This window comes from Miscanthus floridulus, chromosome 19, assembly GCF_019320115.1.
Source record: "Miscanthus floridulus cultivar M001 chromosome 19, ASM1932011v1, whole genome shotgun sequence".
In the NCBI taxonomy this organism is placed as follows: Eukaryota; Viridiplantae; Streptophyta; class Magnoliopsida; order Poales; family Poaceae; genus Miscanthus; species Miscanthus floridulus.
This window is the reverse complement of record NC_089598.1, coordinates 15,079,076-15,107,028: the sequence shown is the minus strand read 5'-3', so window position 1 is coordinate 15,107,028 and position 27,953 is coordinate 15,079,076. Positions and strand designations below refer to the sequence as shown.

The window sequence follows — 27,953 nt, the reverse complement described above, 5'->3', positions numbered from 1 at the left end:
AATTAAGCACTGGAGTTTCATGAATCATGTCGTAATGTCATATTAGTAATACTACCTAGACTTGTGAAACTTTAGAAACATATTTGTATTCATCGAATTTCAAATTTGTCATGTTTTTGTGCATCAATTACGGGTGTTTTTCATGTTTTTTTTAAAACGTTACATGTCAAGCAGCGCTATAGCTTCGTAGCTGTGGAAAAAAGTTGCCGCTATTTTTAATAGCCCGTTATTTAATACCATGTCGGTAAGCGAGAATGACATTTTTTTTTAATGAAGGGAGTACATGCTACAAATCGTTCCAGTAACCGCACAATAAGTTGTAGTATTTCGTTGCAACAAACGGTTATATATTTGCTATTCTAGCTACATATAAAAATGTGTACGGATTTTCCTTGGCAAGAAGATGTGCAATTTTGTGTGGACATTTAGCGACGTGACATTCTGTGCTCCTGCCCATTGTTTCCTAGCGGCGGCGGCGCCCTGTCATAGCGCACGAAAAACGACCCTTCACGCGACCTGTCACCCGGCGACGCGTCCAAGAGGACACCCACCCCCGATCAAAAAAAAAAAGAGGACACACACGCCGTCCTTTCACTGACAGGTGGAGCAATTTTGAAGGTCCGGACACCGGAGACATGTGGCGTCATGGATGATGGTGGAGTCCGACTCGGCACATGAACACGGGCGGCCGGCCATATATATGACCATATCTGTGCTCGCCGCATCAACGGAAATCAGAAACGAGTCTCTGTTCCGTTCGACGAAGCGAGGGCACCCGCGAATCTCTCGCATGGATTCCACGGCGGAAGACTCGCGCAACTCGAAACGAGCGAGGCTAGCCCCACCACCCGGCGACGTCGTCGACCGGATCAGCGGCCTGGACGACGACGTGCTCCTCCATATCCTCGAGCTGGTGCCCGACGCGAGGGACGCGGTGCGCACGGGCGCGCTCTCGCGGCGGTGGCTCGGACTCTGGACACGCGTGCCCGCGCTCCGCTTCGCCTCTCGGTCCGTGTCCATGGCCGACCTGGAGCGGTTCGTCTCCTTCGTGAACGGCGTCCTTGCCCGGCGTAGCCAATCCGACTGCGCCATCGAGAGCCTGGCGATCTCGTATGCCGCGGACCACGAGCACAACAGCCTGACAAACCGGATGCTAGGGTTTCTGTGCGCCTGGCAAAGGGTAATCTCGCCGCCGTGTCCAGTCTACACGGACTCCGCTTGCAAACTGATGCTGGCGTCCGTCGATGCCGTGCAAGGGTGGATCCGGTACGCTGTTCAGTACAGGGTGAAGGCTCTCGACGTCGACCTAAGTCTGCCGTTGGCGTATCGTCCAAAACATTGGAGAGACAGAAACAGAGACCACGGCGGCGAAAAGAAACCAGCAGTGTGTCTTGGCGACCTCACCACTAGCCCTGTAAGGCTGGAAACCATGCGCTTGGCATTAGGCAGCGCAGGGCTCCGGCTCTCCACTACCGTGAAATTCGCATGGCTCACGGTTCTTTCGCTAGAAAATATCGAGATACCAGCTGGCGGTGTTCGCCACCTGGTCCGCCTCGTGTCGTCGGCGAGCTGCCCGCGTTTGCAGAAGCTGTCCTTGAAGAAGATTTGCCTTGATGTTCTCGATGACGAGATGCGGCTTGAAGCCCAGGTGCTCTCGGAGCTGGTGATAGAGCACGTCCAACCTCTGGTGTGGCTGAAACTTAGAACACCTAGCCTAAGGGTTCTCCACATAGAAAACTGCTCCTACGAGCTGCTCAGTATCTCGGCTCCGCGGCTAGAAGAAGTTGCACTTTTCTTTCTACCACCAGAGTCAAGCTCATATATGTGGCTTCGCGTCGATGGAGACTTGCCGTGCGTGCGGAGACTCAAGCTCAGTCTATGGTCACGTCGAGGTCGTGCCTCTCCTCTAGGCGAGGCCGAGAATAACTGCAGCATACTTCTACTCAAGCACTGTAGCTTTCTCACATGCCTTGACGTTACTCTTGAAGATCAAAAGGTACGTCTCTAATTTACATGAAATGTTTTCATTAATTGGAATTGGCAATTTTACCAGCATTCTACGGCTGATGTGGTACGTAAACGTAGTCTGTATAAGTATTCCTATTTGAATATCTCTTACTACCTCGTCCCAAAAGAAACACAATTATAGCAAGTCACACCAATCTTAAGTTAAAGAAATTACTAAAAAAGTAATCCCAATTTTTTTCAGAACATGACTAGGCACAAGTTTCCTTGAGAGAGAGAATGGTGATCTGGATCATATTATTTTAACAATATATGTTTATATGATGCTATTAAATAAGATCATTAATTATATTCATCATGGAATATATTTTATAAACAGATTTGGAGTCATAGATGTTAATACTCTTTTCTACAAATTCAATCAAATTTAAAATAGTTTGATTTAGGACAAAACTAGAATAATATCATTTTGGGGAGATAGCTAGTAGTATGTTTTATTTCTTATATAGACTTGCATTTGTTCAATGTGTGCTTGGTTTGCGTAAATTTCTTGTTCTTAATTGTTGAATTTTATCCCGTATCTCATTTCCTATTTCTTTTTTTTATACTCTTGTAAGGAACTGGATGTTGACATGATAAAAAGAAGGGTACCACACCTCCCTCAAGTCACATCTTTGACCATTAATGTTTCTGTTATGTTTGTTAATAAACGGCATGGCTTTGGAGCCAGCGTGGCAAGCCTCCTCACACGATTCAACAATCTTAGACACTTAAGCCTAAATTTACCCTTCTTCGTCGACCTGCAGGTGAGCACGTACTACCTACTTATCTTAAATCCATCAATAATTACTTCTCTACATAATGATCTCTATCTAATCTGTTGCACTCAACCCATACTATTTCCATCAATAATTACTTATCTTAAATCCATCAATAATTACTTGTATTTGCAGCAAAACAATTTCTTATGCGATCACCCAAACCATTGGATCAATGAGTTCTCCGTGGATCACCTACAAGAAGCACGGTTCACGGGATTTGCAGGAATTGACTGTGAACTTGGGTTCATCGAAGCCATGCTCGCAAGCGCCAAAAGAATCCATAAAGTGGCTATAAGTTTCAACCCATACTATCGGCTACCTCCAGGCAAGATGGATGTATTTGAGCGTCTACTACTTGGTGGAGGAATGTGGACTTCACACCGTGACACATATACGCTTACATGTATTAGGTAATTAATACCTACATACTTACATAAATTTGTAAAGCGTGAGGTAGAATGGAACTTTTAAAACCTTCTTTTGAAATAAAAGCTTTGTTTGTATATTATATGTGCGCTATAGTATAATGTCTTACTATGAGATAAGATAATCATGATTATAATGTTTTGAACCCACCAGCAACCAATTCTTATGAGTTCATATGGTCTGCGTGATATGATTGGCGCCTGAGCTCGTCTTCCCCAACTCCAGACACTGTCTTCGTTGGATAGAGGTGGTATAGCCCAAGAGACTGTAAAATTAGGATTGAAATACCATGATTTAGAGGGGAAGGGAAGACCTAGTGCTGGAGGCTCTCACATGAGTGGGGTCTGAGGAAGGAAAAAACCGAGTCAAGCCTTCTCCCGCAAAATCTACGGAGAGGCTGCTTCGAACACGTAAAATACCAGGATTTAGAGAATATCCAAAATAAATAACTCTATAGAAACTAGAGTGTTGCAATAATTATTGTAAAATTAGCACTTCTCCATAATTTTAAAAGTGCCACTTCATTCATTGAAATTCGGGCATCCACCGCCTGCTGCCCTCCTGCGCGGCCGAGGCGCTGGTGGACACCATCTCGACCGGGGCGGCAGCCAGTGCTAGGACTAGGAGCTCCTGCCGTCCACGCTCTTAACATAAACAACATGCCAGATTGCCACCATCTGAATCAGCAACTGGAAAACTATGACCGCAGTGCTTGTACAAATGGAACTGTTCATTCTGGGTCAAGAACCACAATTACCAAGCACTCAAGCGTCATCAGGGACTCCGTGGAGAAGTGCAGCATCCTTCCCCGCTATGGCGGCGGGGAAGCCTCGGCCCTCGAGCGACCAGCTCTTAAAAGTAGCGGCATGTGCAACACGAGCACGCAGAGGCCACCTGCTGGGGCAATAGCCTAGCCCTAGCCCTAGCCCTGGGCCTGGCCCTGCTGGAGGTGGGCGGCGGCCGCCGTGGGCGCGCGATGGTGGTGTAGACAGAGTGACAGACATCCAACCTCTTGCGCGCAGTAGCCCTGGGACGCTGGTCGGAGAGAGAAATGTCGGTGCACATGCGAATGAGCGGGGGAAGAAGGACGCCGTCTCGGTGTTGTACGCACTCTGCAAATCCATAGCGTGAGATCCGGCATCCCGCAGCAGAAAGGGGAGTAAAGGGGGCGAGAACGAGAAGGGTGAGCTGCCCGCAAGAAAAGTCAAGAAGAACCTTTGACACAATAAAATTATCCTCCATTTACAATGTTCAATTTTTCTATTGCCTCATTGCCATTTCTTTTTTTTTACTTTGATATATATTCTTTCCGACCTAAAAAAGAATGCAATTCTTATTTTCCTAGGAGTGAAATAATTTTGACTTTTGATCACTTCTATAGATAAAATACTATCATTTTATATAACAAATAAGTATCGTTGGATTGGTAATAAAAAATATTTTTATAGTAAATTTATTTGGAGATATAAACCTTAGATACCTTTTATTCTTACAAGCAAATATGCCCGTGCGTGCCAAAGGGACGTACATCTTGTGTGGTCAAATTTAAAACTATTATGTTCAATCTACATTTAGAGATATAAACCTTAGATACCTTTTATTCTTACAAGCAAATATGCCCGTGCGTGGCAACGGGATGTACATCTTGTGTGGTCAAATTTAAAACTATTATGTTCAATCTACATTTTTCCTATTTTATATCGGTAATGCTAGGTATAGGGCGCCCGTCCCCCCGGACCGATGCCGATGGTGGGCCGTGACGCAGCCCAGCAACCGCATCTTATCTGTTCATCCAACCGTTCTAAAAAAGAAGAAAAAACTCACCTCACCGTATCGCCACGATAGCTCTCCGCGATGGCGCTCCGCTGCGGCGCCTCGGCTGCTCTCCATCGCACTCCTCTCAGCACCGCGCTTCCCATTCCATCACGTCTCTGCTCCGCCGGCCGGCATCTCCTCTGCGCTAGAGCATGGCAGCCCGTCTTCCTCCCTCTCCACCGCGCCTCCCGCCTGCCGTGGGCTTCTCCTGCACACGGGGCCACCACAGCCTTCTCCACGGGACCTATCGTGCCCTTCTCCACCGGAGCAGCGAGCTCTACACCGGTGAACTTCACGCGCCGACGAGCCTCCATTCTCAAACAGCAATGAGACGTTGTGCTAAAAGCACATGTTGCAAATGTATGTTTCAAGGGTTTCAAATGTTTCAGAGGTATATTGCAAAAGTAGATTGGGATGTTGCATATGCTGCAAGTGTTTCATAGGTATGTTGCAAGCGTTTATTCAAAGTGTTTCATCTGTTTTCAGACGCATGTTACAAGCGTTTTGATCTGGATGTTACATATGTTTCACTCAAATATTCCAGCTGTTTCATTCTTATGTTGTAGTAAGTATTTTAATGTTGCATATGTTTCACATATATGTTGCAAGTGTATATTCCAAATGTTTCATATATTTTCATACTTAAGTTGCATTCTAATGTTTCATGTTGCAAGTGCTTCGTGTTTTGAGGTATGTTCAGGGAGTCATAGGGGCACGGCCCGGGCGTTGGGGGGAAGGGGTGCAATGAGCCGGGGGCCGGTAGATGGGGCGCACGGTGCGTCTAGGGTCCTACGGGGGGGGGGGCGTGCTTGTTCGCATCCAGGCTCCTGCCCGCGCGGAGAGAGGAGGCGTCAGGGGGAAGGAGTGACGGGCGCAGCCAGGGTGCATGTGCAGCGCGGGGTGAGGCGGATAGGAGTGGGGCGAGGCAGACGAGGGATAGACGTGCAGCGATACGGCGCAGCGGCAGGTGCGGGCAGCGCGAGCTGGGACAGAAGCATGAGCAGGGCGTCGATCCGAACGCGTTCATCTGCTTCGGACGTCCGGACGCTAGTAAGTCCCATTTTATATGACATATGCACGACTTCATTATAAGTTTTAAGGTAACCCGAATAGCTATGAATCCTAATCAAATAGATACATCTATTCTAAATCTAAATAACCTAAATAGGAATCCTAATTCAAATAGAAAGGAATAAAATAAGAGAAATCTTTCATAAATATGTTAAACCACACAAAGAATCCTAATTCACGTGACCCAAAATCTTTTACTCCATCCGTTCTAAATTATAAGTCATTTTTACTTTTTTTGTACATCTATTTTGCTATGCATCTAGATATAATAGTTTGTCTAGACAAATAGTAAAATAGATGAAGCAAAAAAATCAAAGCTACTTATACTTTAGAACGGATGGAGTACGTGATTTCTTTTTCCGTGTTCCACTTGATTTTTTTGTCCCTTATCGTGTTTCTCTTTTGTACTTTCTATTTTTTCTTTCGCATACTCCTATTGTTGTGGATGACCAAATATGTTTTGGAATCGAACTCCGTATCGCGCGCTAGACAAGAACTATTCTAATTCATATAAGTACGAGTTATATAAATCCAGATGAAAGAAACTCTCCATTGTTCCGAAGTTCGATGGAGATGGACAAAAAATGGACGAACAAAAAATAGGCTAAAATTTTGCCTCTTTATTATTACTAGCAAAGATGCCTACGTGTTATAATAGGGCAAATAAGCTATCGAATATTCATAGAAAATGAGAATAAGAATGCTGAGAAAGTAAGCTATAATATTCATAGAAAATGTGAACAAGAATGCTATATAACTATTTATATATTATCCTTCTATAAAATTTTAAAAATATAATTTATTTTACAATGATCATGGCTGCTGATGTTGATTTGTTGTGAGAGAAAAACATTGTTCTTTCGCTGAAAAGTACTGCTGAAGTAGTGTTAAATATCAGGGCGGACATTGATAATATTTGAGGATCTATAAAAATCTATAATTTATTTTTTTATTTCAATCACTAAGGAGTTAGTTGTTGATATGTCATGTATTGGTATGTCTGATGGTCATTATGACGAGACAGATCTCTCTACTATCCACACGTGACAACGCTCATCGTGGATTGCACTGGTGCATGTAGAAGTGTATTTATTTAGACTAGACTAGACAACAAATTACCTAATATTTTAATTTACAGTTTATTAATTTGACCATCTATTGGACCATGTTGTAATCGGTTGGACCATGTTCTAATAAGAAAAGTCTTGTTCTTAATCAAAATTTTATCGCAATTTAGAGGTAAAAATTTCAACGGTCTTTTATTATTGCTTTTATGTTTTTTCTTTAGTATTTATGGGAAACAAACAAAAAAAGAAATAAGAACTCCATTCACTGATGCATGTGAAGGAAATGCAAAAGAGGGAAAATTGTCCCATACTTTACTAGCGGGAACAAAAAAAAAGAAATTTAACGGTAGTGCAAAGTTTTGGTATTTATTGGGGTCAAATTATAAAAGTTCATGCACGAACCTTTATTTTCTCTGTAAAATCTATGCGGCTACGGTAAATCTGTTTCTTTCCTCACCTCGAAGGTTCGAACGATGGCATGCGTTCCTTCACCGCCTCTCGCCTCGTCTCACCCGCTTGCCTGGCCTCATCCCACAAAGCGATCCATGGGGCGTTCGCTTCTCTTACCGACACTCGCCTTGCCTCACACAAGCTGCTCACGTCGAACTCAATTTGGGGCCGAGAATCCCTCGCTCCTCAGTTGGGCTCTGCTCCTAGCTTCCCATCCGTCCATGGATCTGGCGGTGGGGCGGCCGAGCCAACGGCGTGGCCCCTGTGGACGTTGCTCCTGTTGCGGGCGCTGAGCCGGAGACGGACCTGGGTGGCGCTCTTCCTTGCCATGTACGCTGCGCTGGTCGCCTGCTCCCCTCCTCCTAGTCCCTGCTCGCATCCGTCCACGCCTAGCGCTACGCCACCTACTCCGTGGCTCTGCCTCCACCTCGAGCGACGCCCGCCTAGATACCGTATTTGGATTGAAAAGTAAAGGATATGGGCACGGATACAGAGACCAGAAGGGGGACCGTGGAAATCAAAACTTTCTTATTATCGAAACTATGAGCGGTAGGTTAGATGAAAAAAGTGTGCAAGAAATTTTGCCTCTTTATTATTAGGTATAGATATAGATATTAGATTATATGACGACGCCAATAGGTTTTCGGCCAACCGGGTCCTGGTTTTTTTTACGATTGTGCTATAGCACATTTTTCATTAAGCAGAAGTAAAGTTTGTTACAACCTACGCTGCCCATGGTAATCCACTTATTATCGAGACCAATGACTAAAACAACACACGTGATTGTGATTTACACAGTAGTATTTTGCGACAAACCAGCTGAGCACAAAGCCCAATATCCTCGGCATCAAATCCGGCCAAATCCAGGTTCATGGCCACCGGACCGAATTCGTCCCCAAATAACGCCAGTAGTGCCTCCTGCTTGTAGACTGACAAAGGGGCCGCAAAGGTCACGCGAAACTTTTCAACGACCTCGGCGTCTACAGTTTTAGAGTCAACGGTGATACCAAGCTTCTGCTTAAGAAGTCCTGTGGGTTACTTTCTCGGGATCACATAGGCCGATCTCTCCGCGTTGGGTCTGCCATTCACCGCGGAGGAGGTATGGGCCACGATCACCGACCTACCCCTTGCGCCGGGTCCGGATGGATTCATGCGCAGGGCTCTTAATCAACGCGCGCACGTCGGGATTCGGGAAGGTTACTGGCGCACGGTTTTCTTTCTCTGTCCGCAGCTCTTTCTCCTGCCTCTGCTGCCTTGAGCACCGACTAGGCCGCTGGCAACCTCACCGCCCCGTAGTCCACCCCCGCCCAACCTTCCCTATCCTTCACTAACACCAATCGGACACCTCACCGGCGACTCCTCGCCCCCGCTGCCGACTCCGCCCAACCGGATATCTTCCACCACCATCTCAGCGGCGCCCTGTCGCCTCGCTCGCCGCCCACAACCCACCACCACCGTCCTAGGCCCTCTTTCTAAGCCCACCGACCATGGATGCCCTGCAAAATCTGAAACTTAACCTCCTCTGCCTCCGCCGCCGAGCCTCGTCCACCGCCCCGGTCATGGCGACCTCGTCACTGGCCGCACCGCCAACCGCCTGCCCCCTGGCCCCGCCCCCACCCCAACCCCACTCCTTCCTCAGTTCTGGCCATGGAATCGTCGCGCGCGCCACTTCAGTTAGCGGCGCGCGCGTGCCCAATAAGGATTTGGGCGGGCGCAGGGTGACCCCAAGCCTGTTGGGGGCGGCGTGATTGCGTGACGTTACGCCCGTGCGCGCGGCGCCCTGTTTGGGAAGGCGAACGGCGGTGCACAGTGAAGGGGACAGAGAGGAGGGGTCGCCGAGCCGCCGGGGAATTTCAAGGCAACGCCGCGATGGCCTGCAGGCCTGGCGAGACTGTGAGGCTTTTACCTGTGTACCCTTAAAAAAGATGCCACATTCCTGCGTACCCCTCAAAAGTTGGTCGTCACCTACATGCCCTCGCTCGAACTTTTCTTTTCCCTCACGCCATTCCGTCGGCATTTGCTCCTAACGGTGGGTAACAGCTCTGGAGAATGACTCAGTTGCCCTTGAGCTTGTATGGGCGTGAATTTTTTCGTTTCCCCTGTGCCATTGTCAGGCCAATTGGCTTTGGCGCCAGCGTGTCCGAGCCAGCGTCCAGCGTCCAGCGTGTTGAGATTTGACTAGGACGAAGCACGCGTGTCCGAGTTAGACTCCAGTTGCTTGAACTGTTTTCTGAATCCGAGTAGGACCGGAAATCGAATTGTCGATCTCCTCGACGAGATCCTCTCCTGAGATTTCGCTGGAAGAGTCTGATTTGCTTCAACCTCTATGAGGTGACCATGGAGCGTGTTGTAGTTGTCCGCGGTGCAGATTCAAGAACCGAAGACGAAAGTGAATCCTGCTAGGAAGACTATGTTGTCAGCCTGATAAACATCCATTCTAAGATTTGTGTTTCGCTCATCCCACCGTTCCATCAGCGGATGAGGCACAGGAAAGTAGGAAACACCGTGGTTGCTGTAAGCATGGACATGCTCCCAATACCAGTAGTAATAATCAAACGGATAAACATTGTGAGACATGTGCTACATATATTGATCTCTATAAGCATTTGTCTATATGTTTTCACATAGAGAAGTAGCACTTGCAGCAAAGCCAAATTACCCTGAAGATTTTTGTGCGTTCCCTCTTTGAAATTTTGTAAGCAGCTCAATAAATCACACAATGTGAATTGGCCTCAGTTAAAGTGTGGAATGTCATCACTCTTTCAACTATTGCCAAATATTTAGAATGAACATGCTCTTTCGTAGTAGGTGCCAAAATACGTCCGATGGTGTACAAAATAAATTGACGTATGAAGTGATCATCAGGGTACTTGGACTTATGCTCAAGAGCCTTTAGAGTAATAGGATTGTCACCTGGGGATTGGCTTTTGTATGCATAGAACAATTCTTTATTGATCTTTATATTGTCTTTTTTTTTGAGGCAATTGATCTTTATATTGTCATGAACTACTATATCACTGCCTTCTATCTGAAGATCCATGATGTGGTATACATCTGATGGAGTCATAGGAAGGTGAGTAACAGGGAGTAATTTTTTTTTTAATTTCCATGTTATACCTGCTCACAATCTTTGTCAGCATCGTATGGCGAAGAGGTATTGGCTTGGATGGTCTTGGCAAAGAGTTACCTCCTCACAATCTTTGTCAGCATCCTCCAAAACCGATCTTCTTAATGACGGTCTTGTGTGCATCAGATAGGCCTTGGATGGTCTTGGCGTATCTACTGGGTGAAAACAATCTTTATATCTCCGCACTGCCAAGGTAGGATCTGCTATTAGATAGTGCATTTTACTTATTGGACCCCATTTTTTAAGTGTTCGGAGACCAACATATACCTGTGCTTCGGTTTCAGCTTGAATTGTAGACTTTTGAGATGGAGACCGAGTTGCATTCTGATACTGTACTTGCTTAGGCACACTGGTTTCATTCAATAGTGAACACACTTCTGCTTATGAAATTGAATGAAGTAAGTTGTATGTGTTGCATATGTGCAGTTCATTAATACATAGAAAACTACAACTAGTGATTTAGGATACATATTGGTTCCATCTAGATTTATCTGAACATTCTGATGAACATTCTTGCAGTAAGGTTCCAGGCAGCTGTAGTCCATGCACCAATGGACAAGAGGGTGCAGCAGCTGGCTCGGACACGCTGGCGCCAAAGCCAATTGGCCTGGCAATGGCACAGGGGAAACGAAAAAGTTCAGACGCCCATACAAGCCCAAGGGCAACTGAGTCATTCTCCAGAGCCGTTACCCACCGTTAAGAGCAAATGCCGACGGAATGGCGTGAGGGAAAAAAAAAGTTTGAGCGAGGGCATGTAGGTGACGACCAACTTTTGAGGGATACGCAGGAGTGTGGCATCTTTTTTAAGGGTACACAGGTAAAAGCCTCCGAGACTATAGCCTGTAGGTGACGTTGATGTGCCGCCGTCCACTGACAGGCGGGTCCCGTGCCAGGGCCCAGACTACAAACAGACACGATGCGGGTAGCCAGAGCCCAGCGACTCCGGTGAATCTGTCATCAGCAACCAAAGTCCACATATCATCACCTGCGTCGGGCCTCACTCACGAGTTTTTTTGAACAAAAAAAAGGTAACAATAAACTTGACACCTTAACATTTGATTAAAATATATCAGGAAATGGTGCCTGGGTTGATGAAGTTATGCACATGACATATCCTACGGTTACTAGACCAGTTGGTCAAGCCTCCGAGTGACGTGACCAGAGTTCAAATCCTTTGGTCAGGCGAATTTCTGGTCGACGGTGTGGAAAAAAACCTCCTTGCTTATCCCACGTTCCTAAAGCATGGGTAAAATGGAACGGTCCTATCACCGGGTAACAGGCCTTTGTGTGCGGACGGGGTACAAGGTTCAGGGGTTTTTTCGGGCTGGGTGAGAAGTACTCTACCTTAAGCTAAAATAGCTCGGGATATCTACCTAGCACTCTAGCAGCCCGAGTTTTTTTTATGCACGTGACATATTTTCAGCTAATAAATGATATAGCCATGATTGTCACTTTGTCAGTTAATAACTGAAAGGTTAGTCCAGAAAGCTTTGGACTGCAATAGCTAGTGTCAGGATTCTGGAGCAATTACAGAGTAAACCAGCAACATTCTTGTTATCACCTGACAGTCTGTAACTACACAAAGCAAAATCTTTCAAGCATCATGTGGAAATTATGCTTTTGAGCAGTCTGAAACTGGTGTCAAGCTATACTGCTTCCTTTCTGGAGAATACCTCCAACTAAACTACCAGAAAGCTGAAGAGTCCCTGAGGTTTCTGAAACTAGACGAACGAAAGAATGACGGCTACTTCTCATGCCTTTGTATCCGAAGCAGCATTTTGATTCTGAAGAAATGAGTCACGAAGTTGTTGTCACTTTGTCAGTAGTCATGCTCTCTTACACCTCTAGGGTTCCAACATTGGGGTGCCACAATTGAGCAGCAGCTGAATTCACAAACGGGCAAGTGAAAACAAAGTCAGTTAGGAAGCATGTTATGGGTGATGCAGCTATCTGCAGCAGTTGAATAATGTAACAAACTTTTGTAAATACTACTGTATAACAAAAAAAAAAGATAGGAGAAATCAGTAGCAGGGTCATCTGTAGTTTTTCTAACAATTGAAACTACTCAATTTTCTGAACTGCTCCTGCTTCTCCGCATGTTTCAAGTTACTCATTGACAAAAGCTACCATTTCCTGAAGCAAAATTTCCGAAGAAGTGGATTGTACATGCATGCAGCAACTATTTCACACATCTCTTAGAACAGCAACTTCGAAACTACAGAGGTACTCTGAACTGAACATGTGAGCTATTTTAGAGAGAACGGTGTTCTATTGTCATCAGTATGATATTGTGATGTACTCCCTCTGTTCTAAATTATAAGTCACTTTGACAAGATACATAGCAAAGCAGATGAACTAAAAAAATCAAAGCGACTTATAATTTAGAACGGAGGGAGCAGTGAAGATGTGTCATGAAGCAAAAAAACTGAAAACTACAGAGCTGTCATGAAAATACTAGTAATGCAATTGACATTCCCAGTCCCATCAGTATTATGATCAACTGAACATCATTTATAAGAAATTCACTGCATATAATTCCTTTTGGAAACGGTTGACCTGCGAATCTGCTGACTGTGCACGTAAACAGCCATGTATATTGGGAACATCCAACAGTTAACAGTATACACACAAGTTCAGTAAAAATGGTGCTCGGTTTTTTTGCGTGGTTGAACAGTACATTTGTAACATCCAACTGTTCAACAGTATACAGCAGTTGTATTGACGAACACTTAGGAAAGGAGCAGCTCACAACAGAGTTGCCAAACATTACCTGTCAAATTCTTCATACCTTTCCTCATAAAAAAATCTTCATACCAAAAGAATCATGATTAACAAAAGATATAGACTTCTGAAAATGTACTGCCTCCATGACCTTTTCAACATAACGTTCCATTAATCTGATGAATGAACTAGGAAATAGCGAGCATATATGAAGTTGGGTGCAGAAGCAGAACTTCAGCGAACAAATGATACAGCCATGATTTTCTTCAGTTCAAGACTGAAAGCTAAGCTCAGAAAACAGACTGAAAAATCTGGCGTATTAGGATTCAGGAGAAAAATATAGAGTAAGCCATCAAAATGTGTATTATCACCCAATAGAGATGAAGATGCTAAGTACAACCAACGCCACTGCGCAAAATTGTTCAAGCACTAACTCCATCCAAATAGTAACAGAGATGAAGATAGTAACTAGATCAGTTCGTGAGTACTAAAACTGAATGGACAAGATAAACTGCTTTCAGTCAGGAGAATGCCTCCAACAAAACTACCAGAAACCAGAAGAGTTGCTGTGTTCTCTGAAACTACATGAACCATGAAAGAAGACCTATTCTCATGTCGCTGTATCCGAGAGATCAATCACGAAGTTGCTGTGATCAATCCTGCTCCTATATGCCGGGTGCGGGTTCAGGTGCATCCACATTTGGGTGCCGCAATCCCCTAGCAGCTGAATTTGCAACCGGCAAGTAAAAACAATGTGTCAGTTAGACAGCATGCAATGGTGCTGCAAAACTATTGCAGGATTCAATGATCTAACACGCTTTTGTGAAATAACAAAAAAGGACAATTAGTAGCAAGGTCAACACACAACTGTTTTTTTTTTTTTTTGAACTGCTTGAGCTATCTGCAGCATGTTTCATGTTGTTCCTAACTGAATATTGAACATATGAGCATATGTAAAAGTACTTATCTAAAAGTAAGGTCCCAAGAATCTGATAGTAGTATGATCTACGAACGAGGTGGTGTACTTATCTAAAAGTAAGTTCCCAAGAAGAGTATAGAACATATGTGCATATGAAGCTACCCTCATCAATATGATAGTGGTATGATCTACAAACATATGCCATACAACTGAGGGAACTGCAAAGTTTTCACCTGGTGAACTGTTGGGGAGGACGACGATGTCCAAAGGGTCTTCGCTGCGAGGCAGGTCGACGACCAGAGGGGTCAGCCGCCCATGCAAGCCAGCGTGCACGCACAGTGTGATTGTGGACATGTCCACGCCCACTTTCGTCGCCACCTCGTTCGTCAGGTTGAACACGGACCGCCCCAAGAAACTGAATGTCTCCGTGCCGAGTAAGTTTTCCTCATCGCCTGCCCGCATGTACCGGATTGTTCGCTGCCGGTCCACCATGGGCCCAGTGCGCCGCCATAACAGGCCAGTGGGGACTCCCAGATCCTATTGCAACAGAAAACACAGGTAAATTCGTATCTGAATACACATTGTAACAAGAACAAAACGCATACAGAAAGCAACAGCTCTCTGCCTCTCTTAACTAGGAACCCCATAGCCTCAACAGACCTTTGCAGATTAACGAATTACAGACAGAACTTCGTAAGATCATAATCTAGTATAGAGAATAAACTTTATGCAGAGGAGCAAGAATTCAAGAACGAATGCAGAATTTAGGCAGGCCAAATGTAAGGATTGCACCCAGGGGAACGCAATGGCCAATGGAACAGGCCAGTGTGGACTCCCAGATCCTGTTGCCACAGAAAACGCAGGTATCTGAATAGACATTGTAACGAGAACAAAACGTATACAGAAACCCACAGCTCACTTAACTAGGAACCCCATGGTCTCAACAGACCTTGATTCTTTGCAAGTTAACGAATGACAGACAGAATTACATAAAGCGATCATAATCTAGAATGGAGAAATATTGGATAAACTGGCTTGTCCCTAAAGCGAACCTAATGCAGAAGAGCAAGAATTCAGGAACAAATGCAGAATTCTGCCACTTAAATATAAGAATTGCTCCCAGGGCAATGCAATAGCCAAGATTCAGCAGTTCTTCGACAAAATTTACGCAACGAGGTCACCAGAACTGTTGCTCCAAGTAACTAAGTAAGCCGTTCACAGAATCGACAGGTTCCAAGAACCGAATGCAGAGGATAGCAAGAATTCAATAACAAACACAGAATTCGGCCAGACTAAATGTAAGGATTGCACCACGCAATAGACAAGATTCAGGAGTTCTTCGACAAAATTTACGTAACCGAATTGTTGCTCCAAGCGCCATTCAGGGAATCGGCAGCTAAGAACCGTGTTCTAGGAGAAGGAACAGTGAACTCACCGTAGATGGTCTTGGAAGGGCAGGCGGCGCTGGTCTCAGGGGGATCTGCACGACCGTCCAGTGCATCATCGTGCTCCCGTCGCCAAGGACATCGGCGGTGACGCCGTTGTTCCAGCGGCGGTGCCTACCGTTGGCGCGGAGGTAGCGTTCTTGGCCCACCCCCAAGTTGCAGAACAGGAGGACGTCGCCGCTGCCATCCGGCTCGAAGACGGCCCTCCACCTGACGTTGAGCTGCTGCGGCTCGCTGAAGTCGCTCTGGGCGGCTTCGCGGCCGCGGTGGCCGTCCCTCGCCAGGGACGCCGAGAGCGCGAGGTAGCGGCCGTAGGCAGCGCACCGGAGGAGGATGTAGGCGACGCCCTGGCGCACGATCCGGTGCACCTGCCACGCCGCATTCAGCGTCGCGCGGTCCGTGCTGAGGGAGACGCCGGACCCGTCCTCGTCGGCGTGGAGGTACCCGCGCCGCACGCGGCTCCGCAGCCACACGTGCGTCCCGTCGGGGAAGCGGTTCATCCCGGCCGGCCGGCGGGTGGTTGTGGTGGACTGGTGGTACGGCGGTGCCGCGGTGGGCGAGTGGATTGGCGCTGTTGCGAGGGGGAGAGGGGAAGGAGAGGGAAGAAGAGCAGCAGAGCAGGTGTTGTTTGCGACGGTTAGCATGGGCGCCGCCGAGGCGGGGCCATTTGAAGGCAAGCGCAGGTCGGTTGCTGCATCGCTCGCCAGCTGGCAGGTGGGCCCGTGCGGGGCCATCTATGGTGGGGACCGCCAGCGAACACGCTGGTGTGCGTGTGCCGTGCGGGCCACGATTCGGAAGAGGGCCCACCCAAAGCCGCCAGGAACTCGTCCCTCCGTGGCCATGCGCGCATTGCTGGGTTCTGGCCTTCGGGATCACGCGGCATTTCGTCGAACAGGAGTTGCTCAGGCGAGCTGCGTCGTAAAGAATTGGTGAACGAAGGAGCTATGGATCTTGGATCCGCAGATCGTAGGAAGTATCGAGGTTGTGGCAGGAAAGCAATACCCATAATCGAGCAGACTTCTGGATAGGAATCAGGAGTGGCAGGAATCGAATCCGGCTGAAGAGGAGATGGGAGGAAGAGTGAGCGAACCCAGCGCCTCTAGCCTGCCCACGAAAACGGGCTTCCAGTTCCAGTTCTCGGTCCAGCCAGCGCTGCAGCGAGTGACAAGTGGGGCCATCCTGGCTGAGTTTATCGTGCAATTCTAGAGCGAAGTGACAAGTAGGGCCATGCGTGCTTGGTAAGCTAGAGTTACGGCCTATACTTCATCATCTTTTTGTTTTTTGTTTTTTTGGGAACCTTTACTTCATCGTCTCAAGAAGTGCACTGCCTACATGAACTGGTGTTAGTGCATGAAGTGCCGTTCGTGCTAAAATCATGTCAGGAGACGGTGACTCGGTGAGCTGATGAAGTATTGTGCAACAAGCTTATCACGTACGGCGCTCCTAACGCCCGGACGCCCGGATTTAGGGGTGTGTCCGGACGCTCATCGAGCCCCGTCCGAGTGTCCTGCCCCCCACGCACCAAGACACACCCGCCGTCTCGATGGAACAGTAGATTCGTTTCGATACTTACCAAAACAACGGAGCACCTAGCGCCCGCTGCCTCACGGAACAGTAGACTCGTTCCGTCCCGCCGTGCCGCCATCCCACCGCGCCCCCTCCCCCCGGCCATCCTGTCACGCCACCCATCCCCCCCGCCGTGCCCACGCTAGGTGCGTCGCATCCTCACCGCGCTCCCATCAGAAGTATTACTTGTTTGCAACATCAAACAAAAGCGCAATGCGAGATGCAACATCAGAATAAGTCTACTACAATAGCAGAACAAAACGACTGCAACAATAGAACAAAGTTACTGCAATACGGGATGCAAGATCAGGAAAAAAAAACTAACGCAACAAAGAAATATTACTTGTTGCAACACCATAACAAGGCTACTGCAACAAAACAGAACAAAAAGCAAATGTGAGAAAAGCAACGTAAAAAAAGACTAATGCAACAAAGAAATATTACTTGTTGCAAGAGCAAAATAAAACTACTGCAACAACAAGAAACAAAGCGCAATACGAGATGCAACATCAGAAAAAAAAAGTAATACAACAAAGAAAAATTACTTGTTGCAACTAGCAAACACAAGGCTACTGCAACAGAGCTCGCTAGAACCCTAGCCACCGCCGCGTCCCTCATATCCAGATCCAGATCCAGGGGAGGAGGAGAGCTCAGATCCAGATGAGGAGGTGGAGGAGGAGGAGAAGGAGGAGGGCTCAGATCTAGATCTACCTCGCCGGAGTCGCCACCCTCGTCCTCATCTCCAGTGGGGGGTCGCATGGAGGTCGTGGGAGGGAGGGAGCGGCGGCGGCGGCAACCTGCGCGGGTGCGGCGTCCGTCCCCGAGCGACCTGGAGAATGGCGCAAGGCATGGAGGTCGCCGAAGGAAGAAGGGGGAGGGAGCGACAGTAGCGACCTGCGTGTCGCGCGGAAGCGAGTGGGTGTCAAGAGCGGGGGAAGAGCGAGCGAGCGGACTGAGGAAGTGAAAGCGGAGGGTCACATGTTGGATGCAAGCGGGAGGTCACATCCGCGTGGTGGAGTCATTCGTGTGTGGATCTGTCCGGACGGAACGGTCGCTTGCACAGTAGCAATTTCGTATCACGTAACGTAAGGCCTCGATCGTGTCGCCGTCCGTTTTCCACACGCTCGACCGGCCTGGAGGATCGATCGTATCACATATATATGGAGTACTTGCTGCTCAGTTTTTTTTTCAATCAATATAATATATAAGTATAAGTGTGTCCGTAGACTCGCTCCGGTCCATAGCATCCAAGATCCAATAACCCGCGACGACATGGCATCTTCGCTGCCGGAGGAGCTCGTCCAAGAGATCCTCATGCGGCTTCCTCCAGACGACCCCGTGCACGTAGCCCGCGCCAGCCTCGTCTGCAAGTCGTGGCGTCGCGTCCTCTCCGACCGGGACTGCTTTCTGCGCCGCTGCCGCGGATTCCACGGAGCGCCGACGCTGCTCGACTACATCCAGAACCGCTACTACGATCACGATTCCATGCAATTCGTCCCAGCGACCTCCATCACCTCGCCCGTTCGCATGCGCCCGCGGTCGACTACAGCCGCTGGTTGGCCGTCGACTGCCGTCATGGCCGTGTGCTGATCCACTGTCTTCAGGGACCCGTCAAAGAGGGGACTCATCGTCTGGGACCCCATCACCGGCAGCCAACAGCACCTGAGCGTGCCCTCTGCTAGTTACCCGTCCTACCCGTGCCGCACCTACACCGGGGCTGTGCTGTGTGCCAAGGACGGCTGCGACCACCTCGACTGCCAAGCTGGTCCGTTCCGCGTGGTCTTTGTAGAGACCAACCCTCACAGCCCTATATTTGCATGTGCGACCAATTACTCGTCACTGACCGGTGCGTAGAGTGCCTCCGGCCCCAATCATAGCAATCACAACTACACCTACTACCGCTTGAGAGGCCATCGCAAACAGAGTCTTGTTATTGGAGATGTCATATACTTCTCCTTTGAAGATAGCACAAGCATCCTCAAGGATGACCTGTGTACACATTGGTTATCCGAGATCAACATGCCACGAGCTGTGTCTAGGCCAATTCTCATTAAGGCAGAGGACGGAGGGCTAGGATCGACTTGCCGCCCTATCAAACAATCGCATCCATATATGGACACAACAAGATGTTACTAATGGCATTGGTGAATGGGTTGAACAACGCGGCTCCGCAGCCACACGTGCGTCCCGTCGGGGAAGCGGTTCATCCCGGCCGGCCGGCGGGTAGTTGTGGTGGACTGGTGGTACGGCGGTGCCGCGGTGGGCGAGTGGATTGGCGCTGTTGCGAGGGGGAGAGGGGAAGGAGAGGGAAGCAGAGCAGCAGAGCAGGTGTTGTTTGCGACGGTTAGCGTGGGCGCCGCCGAGGCGGGGCCATTTGAAGGCAAGCGCAGGTCGGTTGCTGCATCGCTCGCCAGCTGGCAGGTGGGCCCGTGCGGGGCCATCTACGGTGGGGACCGCCAGCGAACACGCTGGTGTGCGTGTGCCGTGCGGGCCACGATTCGGAAGAGGGCCCACCCAAAGCCGCCAGGAACTCGTCCCTCCGTGGCCATGCGCGCATTGCTGGGTTCTGGCCTTCGGGATCACGCGGCATTTCGTCGAACAGGAGTTGCTCAGGCGAGCTGCGTCGTAAAGAATTGGTGAACGAAGGAGCTATGGATCTTGGATCCGCAGATCGTAGGAAGTATCGAGGTTGTGGCAGGAAAGCAATACCCATAATCGAGCAGACTTCTGGATAGGAATCAGGAGTGGCAGGAATCGAATCCGGCTGAAGAGGAGATGGGAGGAAGAGTGAGCGAACCCAGCGCCTCTAGCCTGCCCACGAAAACGGGCTTCCAGTTCCAGTTCTCGGTCCAGCCAGCGCTGCAGCGAGTGACAAGTGGGGCCATCCTGGCTGAGTTTATCGTGCAATTCTAGAGCGAAGTGACAAGTAGGGCCATGCGTGCTTGGTAAGCTAGAGTTACGGCCTATACTTCATCATCTTTTTGTTTTTTGTTTTTTTGGGAACCTTTACTTCATCGTCTCAAGAAGTGCACTGCCTACATGAACTGGTGTTAGTGCATGAAGTGCCGTTCGTGCTAAAATCATGTCAGGAGACGGTGACTCGGTGAGCTGATGAAGTATTGTGCAACAAGCTTATCACGTACGGCGCTCCTAACGCCCGGACGCCCGGATTTAGGGGTGTGTCCGGACGCTCATCGAGCCCCGTCCGAGTGTCCTGCCCCCCACGCACCAAGACACACCCGCCGTCTCGATGGAACAGTAGATTCGTTTCGATACTTACCAAAACAACGGAGCACCTAGCGCCCGCTGCCTCACGGAACAGTAGACTCGTTCCGTCCCGCCGTGCCGCCATCCCACCGCACCCCCTCCCCACGGCCATCCTGTCACGCCACCCATCCCCCCCGCCGTGCCCACGCTAGGTGCGTCGCATCCTCACCGCGCTCCCATCAGAAGTATTACTTGTTTGCAACATCAAACAAAAGCGCAATGCGAGATGCAACATCAGAATAAGTCTACTACAATAGCAGAACAAAACGACTGCAACAATAGAACAAAGTTACTGCAATACGGGATGCAAGATCAGGAAAAAAAAACTAACGCAACAAAGAAATATTACTTGTTGCAACACCATAACAAGGCTACTGCAACAAAACAGAACAAAAAGCAAATGTGAGAAAAGCAACGTAAAAAAAGACTAATGCAACAAAGAAATATTACTTGTTGCAAGAGCAAAATAAAACTACTGCAACAACAAGAAACAAAGCGCAATACGAGATGCAACATCAGAAAAAAAAAGTAATACAACAAAGAAAAATTACTTGTTGCAATAGCAAACACAAGGCTACTGCAACAGAGCTCGCTAGAACCTTAGCCACCGCCGCGTCCCTCATATCCAGATCCAGATCCAGGGGAGGAGGAGAGCTCAGATCCAGATGAGGAGGTGGAGGAGGAGGAGAAGGAGGAGGGCTCAGATCTAGATCTACCTCGCCGGAGTCGCCACCCTCGTCCTCATCTCCAGTGGGGGGTCGCATGGAGGTCGTGGGAGGGAGGGAGCGGCGGCGGCGGCAACCTGCGCGGGTGCGGCGTCCGTCCCCGAGCGACCTGGAGAATGGCGCAAGGCATGGAGGTCGCCGAAGGAAGAAGGGGGAGGGAGCGACAGTAGCGACCTGCGTGTCGCGCGGAAGCGAGTGGGTGTCAAGAGCGAGCGAGCGGACTGAGGAAGTGAAAGCGGAGGGTCACATGTTGGATGCAAGCGGGAGGTCACATCCGCGTGGTGGAGTCATTCGTGTGTGGATCTGTCCGGACGGAACGGTCGCTTGCACAGTAGCAATTTCGTATCACGTAACGTAAGGCCTCGATCGTGTCGCCGTCCGTTTTCCACACGCTCGACCGGCCTGGAGGATCGATCGTATCGCATATGGAGCACTTGCTGCTCAGTTTTTTTTTTCAATCAATATATATAAGTATAAGTGTGTGTGTATGTAGACTCGCTCCGGTCCATAGCATCCAAGATCCAATAACCCGCGACGACATGGCATCTTCGCTGCCGGAGGAGCTCGTCCAAGAGATCCTCGTGCGGCTTCCTCCAGACGACCCCGTGCACGTAGCCCGCGCCAGCCTCGTCTGCAAGTCGTGGCGTCGCGTCCTCTCCGACCGGGACTGCTTTCTGCGCCGCTGCCGCGGATTCCACGGAGCGCCGACGCTGCTCGACTACATCCAGAACCGCTACTACGATCACGATTCCATGCAATTCGTCCCAGCGACCTCCATCACCTCGCCCGTTCGCATGCGCCCGCGGTCGACTACAGCCGCTGGTTGGCCGTCGACTGCCGTCATGGCCGTGTGCTGATCCACTGTCTTCAGGGACCCGTCAAAGAGGGGACTCATCGTCTGGGACCCCATCACCGGCAGCCAACAGCACCTGAGCGTGCCCTCTGCTAGTTACCCGTCCTACCCGTGCCGCACCTACACCGGGGCTGTGCTGTGTGCCAAGGACGGCTGCGACCACCTCGACTGCCAAGCTGGTCCGTTCCGCGTGGTCTTTGTAGAGACCAACCCTCACAGCCCTATATTTGCATGTGCGACCAATTACTCGTCACTGACCGGTGCGTAGAGTGCCTCCGGCCCCAATCATAGCAATCACAACTACACCTACTACCGCTTGAGAGGCCATCGCAAACAGAGTCTTGTTATTGGAGATGTCATATACTTCTCCTTTGAAGATAGCACAAGCATCCTCAAGGATGACCTGTGTACACATTGGTTATCCGAGATCAACATGCCACGAGCTGTGTCTAGGCCAATTCTCATTAAGGCAGAGGACGGAGGGCTAGGATCGACTTGCCGCCCTATCAAACAATCGCATCCATATATGGACACAACAAGATGTTACTAATGGCATTGGTGAATGGGTTGAACACAGGCAGGGGCGGATCTAGCGGGGGGGGGGGGGGCTCAAGCCTCCCCTACCCAAACCGAATCAGTGTAAATTACTGTAGAGTCCCTATGAATTTTTAGGCAAAGTTCTATAGTATAGGGGGGGCTGAGACTTAAGATCGAGCAGCAGTGTTGTTCAGTCCCCCCTAAAATATTTCCTGGATCCGCCGCTGAACACAGGGTTACGGAGCTTGAGACGTTGGCTTTGCGGAGGGCACAAACACTATATTCATTAACATATCTACAGCTGGAATCTTCACGCTCGACCTCGATCAAGTCAAAGAAAGTGAGGAAGGTTGGCGAAAGAGAGGGCGACCGGTTTGACCCCATCTTATTACCTTACGTGAGGTTCTACACTAAGGTATAGTAGCTTCATTGCATGCCCATTTTACAATTTTTATGCTATATAGTTATGTCCAAAAGTTCATTTACTTCATCAAGTAGTGATAAACTGGAGCAATAGCTTTGTGTACCTATCCATAACCCTTGAAGCTAGCCTTTGCAATACAACATGGTTTAGATATACAGATATGAGCCGTGCCTTGTCAATAATGGATCTATTAGGAATGTAAGGTCAATCGCAATTCCATAATGATGGTGTATAGATTTCACAAAAGTCGTCGTAGCTCAATGGTGTATAGATTTCTGAACTATTTTGGTGATACATTACCAAAATATTTATAAGAACTTAAAGACATATTATTTACTATTAACTTTTAGGCCATGTGATGTAGAAGTACCAAGCCCCTTCATATAATCATTTAGCGGTACCTATATCAAATATTTGTAGATGTGAAACTATAGAATGCATGGTTGTAATAAGTTTACTTACTCCAATGTATCTTTTCAGATCTTCCCAACACTACTGGAAAACTGTACTTTGCTGAGTGCCTGATATTTTACCGAGTGCAAAATATCGTGGCACTCGGCAAAGCAATATTTTGCCGAGTGTAGCACTCGGCAAAGCAGGCTTTGCCGAGTGCTAGGCACTCGGCAAAGTCAGGCACTCGGCAAATCTGGACTTTGCTGAGTGCCTAGCACTCGGGAAAGCCAGGCGCTCGGCAAAATTTGTTTTTATTTTTTTTTTTAAACTTTGCCGAGTGTCATCCTTGGGCACTCGGCAAAATGTTTTTTTATTTTCTGAAAACAAATTTTGCCGAGTGCCTCCTGGGCCCGGCACTCGGCAAAGACATTTTTGCCGAGTGCTTCCCATGGCACTCGGCAAAATATATATATTTTTTTTATTTTGGACCCAAATTTTTTTGTGTAGCCTTGTGACAGTATTTAAAGCTCTACTCTAAAATTTGGTGAAATTTTGACTTTTTTAGGAATATTGACGAAAATCATAGCAGTGGCAAGCATCTGGTGAAGGGGCTTCCCCCAAAGTACCAGGCTACAATTGCATCGCAAGATAGTTTGTCAGCAGTGGGAAAGAAGCCAAACTCAGCCTTCAAAGGTATCCGCTTTTGTTTGTTAAGTACACTGTTTAGGTGCTGGCAATCTATTAAATAGACAGTATTTGATGTTGTTCAGCTTTTGAGAGCATTGCCACACATGGACATCTGGACCTTACAATGCATTGATATCAGGATATGCAAACAGCTGCGTTGATACCATTATGCTCTTTTCTCGGACAATGTTTTGGCAGCATCAGTTGTGGTCAACTCAACCATCATGAATGCGAAGGTTACTGTAATACCATCTTCAAGCTGGAAGTGTAATCTCTTCATTGTGTGTACCATTGAATGACCAATTATATAGCACTCTTGATTTTCTTGCTATAAATTTGCAGGAGCCTGAAAAACATGTATTTCATCTTGTTACTGACAAACTGAACTTTGGGGCCATGAACATGTGGTTTTTGCTGAATCCACCTGGGGATGCAAATGAGAAGAAACTTATGACCCGCTTTGCCAATTTATTACATGTTAGACATATCTACTTATACTACACATACTACCTCTATTTTTTGTTTTGTTAGCACTTGAGTGCTTGCTTAGTCTTTTTGTGATATAGATATATGTTTTGTTATCATAATATGAGACTGTTTGTTATTATTGTGATTCTTGTACTATAGAAGATGTTTAGAAACTTTTAGCTAAATAATCTTATTTGTGCCACAATATTACAGTCAAGTTTGTCAGGATACTTGATCATGTATTTTACTCGTCACAGGATGATTTTGGAAAGCACGTGTTGGTAATTTGAATTTTTTTTGGCGAAAAAATGTACTGTAGAGGCGGTTGGTACTGTAGTCGCCCCCTACAAATCGATTTGTAGGGGCGGCTGATAACACCAGCCGCCTCTACAAATCGATTTGTAAGGGCGGTTTGGGAACCGCCCCTACAAATGCATGATTTGTAGAGACGGTATGATAGGGGCGGCTGGTCGAGCCGCCTCTACAAACCAACGCCAGCCGCCCCTACAAATGCTTTTTGTAGTAGTGGAAGACCCGGTGTGTGGGGGTAAGGGTGGAGGCAACGTTACGTCGTCAAAGTTGGTCGAGCGTACGGTGGCAGCGAGGCAAGACGGCTTGTTGGTGTCACCGGCTAGGAGGCGACAAAGACCGGTTAGTGATGGGGTAAGGTGAGAGTGAAACACTAGTGATGGGTTAGTTTTGGTGGAAGGGTAGTGATGGACGCAGGTTATGTCACCTAACTCGATAGGGGACGATGCGATGGCGGTGAAGCGGTGCGTTGGTGTCACCGTATAGGTGGATTAGACCGGTTAGACGAGGTAAATACAGAGAAGAAGAGCAACGGCGACAAATTTATTCTGGTGGTGGCAAAAGGCGACAGAGACAGTGTTGCATTGTCAAAGTCGGTCAAGGATGCGGTGGGTGCAAGAGTGAGTGGCACATGTTGAAAATACTAAATTTTTAAGTGTATTTTTTCTCGGACTACGCATTAGTTTACAAAAACTATTTCATGACTATGTATATTTATAAATTTAAAGTTTAACCAATTTTTTCTCCAACAATGTGTTGGTTTATAGAACCGTTTGAATCATGTAGTTTGTCTAGTCTAAGTTTTAAGAGTATTCTTTTTGTCCAGCCATGTAGGAGTATATGAAAAAGTTAAATGAAATTGTCTGTTTAGTTTAAATTTTAAGCGTTTCTGTCCAACCCTTGGTTGGTCTATAAAATCGCTTGAATAATCTTTTTATTTAAACTCAAAATTTCAAGCGTATTTTTATCCAGCCCTGTCATTGATTTATATACAAAACTATGTAAATGCGTGCTTCATTATTTCCTACCATACCCATACATATACTCTATAATCTCTATCTAGATATGATAAATTATCAATTACTCAATATATGTTTTAATCTTTGTGTTGGCTGCATACATCTATACGTTTTTAATTTGTATCTAGCTAACACTATATTCATTGTGCGTCTAAACAAGCAATCGTTTAACCCGTTTCCAAAGCCTAGTGATTATTGTATCTTCTATTCAATGTTTTCTTCCTCCACTCAAATCTTAGCTACTATAAAGGTATAAACGATCATTTCAACTTGCACCAGGACCCTAATTATATTGAACTTTAATTATCTATCGAATAATTTTATGTGCCATAATACTGTTTTCTAAAGAACAAAACAAAAATGCTTACCATTAAAATATTAATATTGAAGTCATAATGTTTGCCTCAAAACGTGTATAAGTTATCTAAAGTAACAACTCAAAAAGTATTATCATATAATTTTATATAATTTAGAATGAAGGGTCATTGGTTGTTAAAGGAAAAACTTTTTATGTATACTTTTTTTTTTGATAAAGCAGATCTCATTACTAATCTGATTCAGCTAAATCACTGATCACCAAGGCCTCTATGAACTGAGGCATTACATCCCACACGACACGAGAACCAGTAGCACTCTTACACCCATACGCTGCTATAGCATCAGCAGTTTTGTTACAAGAACGAGGACAGACACTCACACTCCATGACTGAAACTCTGAAAACAGCAGGTGTTTTATCTCGGTGACAATTCTCCCCAGAGCTAACAACCTGTATTCTTCACCATCAATCGCAGTTTTCATCCGCAGATGCGTCGACTTCCTGGCATACTTGGTTCAGACCCAGTCTTGCTGCTTCCGTCAGGCCAGCGGGGCATCCCAAGAGCTCGGCATGGAGAGCATTCTGCAGAAAAGCTTCTTCTCCCGCGCTGGATTTTACCATCATCCCTTGATCATCTCTGATAATGAAGCCCCAGCATTCCAAACCGGTGTTACTGTCATAGGCTCCATCAGTATTCACCTTAAAATGACCACTGTTGGGCTTTCTCCATTTTTGGGCCTGACTGCTCTGAGCCTGACGAAAATCCGGCAATAGGCGTTTTGCTTCTTTTGCCTGAAACCTGTCTGTCAGCAAGGCAGTCAGGTACGCCACTTCACCAGCCGTTCTCCGTCTTCCTTCCTCTCTCCATTTGTTCCTCTCCCCCCACCATATCAAGAGCAGCATCATAGACATAAGCTGCTGCTTATGGTTCAGATTGAGGATCTTCACCATCATTTCTTTCACTGAAACCGCTTCAGCTAAATCCTGTCTTACATCTTCCAGGTTCAACTCCCTCCAGATAGCTTTCACTTCTTTGCATTTTAGGAACAGGTGGCCTCCATCTTCATATAATCTTCTGCACATACAGCAAACTGTATCTAGCGGCATACCGCGCCGTTTTAGCACCGTCCGAACAGCTAGCGTATTATGACTAAGCCTCCAGAGAAAATGCTTCACTTTGGGTGGGCAGTCAATACTCCAGAGCTTCTACCAAAAGTCATCCATTCCTCTCCACTTCCTTCTGCACCACCGGTTCTTCCTCACACTTGCCTGCTAGCTTCAGAAGCTCGGTGAACTTTGTATGCCGACTTGACTGAGAAAGCCCCTTTATTATCGAAATGCCAACCCACTGCATGTCCATATCGACGTGAACAGGGATCGACCTTATTAGCTTCACGTCCTCCTCCCAGAAGGTTTGGGACAAAAGTTGGACATCCCAGTTCTCAGTCACCGAATCTATCAATTCCTCCACTTTTTGCATTAGATTTCTTCCACGTGGTGTCATCGGACGCCATGTCATCCCCCTCGGCAGCCATGGATCCTTCCAGATGTCAACATTTTG

General features: G+C 47.4%; 3 protein-coding genes and 2 pseudogenes across 3 annotated transcripts; 3 read left to right on the top strand and 2 right to left on the bottom strand.

The window, feature by feature from the left end:
* The first annotated feature begins 790 nt into the window (after window positions 1–790).
* Window positions 791–2,067, top strand: LOC136525612 (putative FBD-associated F-box protein At1g50980). The gene is made up of 2 exons (XM_066518542.1): window positions 791–1,757; window positions 2,054–2,067. Exons 1-2 carry the CDS (start codon window positions 791–793, stop codon window positions 2,065–2,067), a joined length of 981 nt encoding a protein of 326 aa, XP_066374639.1.
* An 11,794-nt stretch (window positions 2,068–13,861) lies between these two features.
* On the bottom strand, window positions 13,862–16,451 carry LOC136525278 (uncharacterized). The gene is made up of 3 exons (XM_066518280.1): window positions 15,818–16,451; window positions 14,616–14,919; window positions 13,862–14,187 (listed from the first exon to the last, which is right to left on the bottom strand). The coding sequence occupies exons 1-3, from the start codon at window positions 16,325–16,327 to the stop codon at window positions 14,129–14,131; spliced, it is 873 nt and encodes a 290-aa protein (XP_066374377.1). The 5' UTR covers window positions 16,328–16,451; the 3' UTR covers window positions 13,862–14,128.
* Window positions 16,452–18,665: 2,214 nt separating this feature from the next.
* On the top strand, window positions 18,666–19,620 carry LOC136525611 (uncharacterized; annotated as a pseudogene).
* A 2,304-nt stretch (window positions 19,621–21,924) lies between these two features.
* LOC136525610 (uncharacterized) lies at window positions 21,925–24,440 on the top strand (annotated as a pseudogene).
* Window positions 24,441–26,857: 2,417 nt separating this feature from the next.
* LOC136525609 (uncharacterized) lies at window positions 26,858–27,499 on the bottom strand. Its single transcript, XM_066518541.1, has one exon. It carries the CDS (start codon window positions 27,497–27,499, stop codon window positions 26,858–26,860), a length of 642 nt encoding a protein of 213 aa, XP_066374638.1.
* Between the last annotated feature and the right edge of the window lie 454 nt (window positions 27,500–27,953).

Excerpts from the sequence above, each read along its gene's own strand:
- LOC136525612 (XM_066518542.1), top strand. The coding sequence starts at position 791 with ATGGATTCCACGGCGGAAGACTCGCGCAACTCGAAACGAGCGAGGCTA.
- LOC136525278 (XM_066518280.1), bottom strand. The coding sequence starts at position 16,327 with ATGAACCGCTTCCCCGACGGGACGCACGTGTGGCTGCGGAGCCGCGTG. Across the intron at positions 14,920-15,817 it reads CCCTTCCAAGACCATCTACG|GATCTGGGAGTCCCCACTGG; the intron begins GTGAGTTCACTG and ends CTGTTGCAATAG. Across the intron at positions 14,188-14,615 it reads CCTCCCCAACAGTTCACCAG|CTGCTAGGGGATTGCGGCAC; the intron begins GTGAAAACTTTG and ends TTGCAAATTCAG.
- LOC136525609 (XM_066518541.1), bottom strand. The coding sequence starts at position 27,499 with ATGCCGCTAGATACAGTTTGCTGTATGTGCAGAAGATTATATGAAGAT.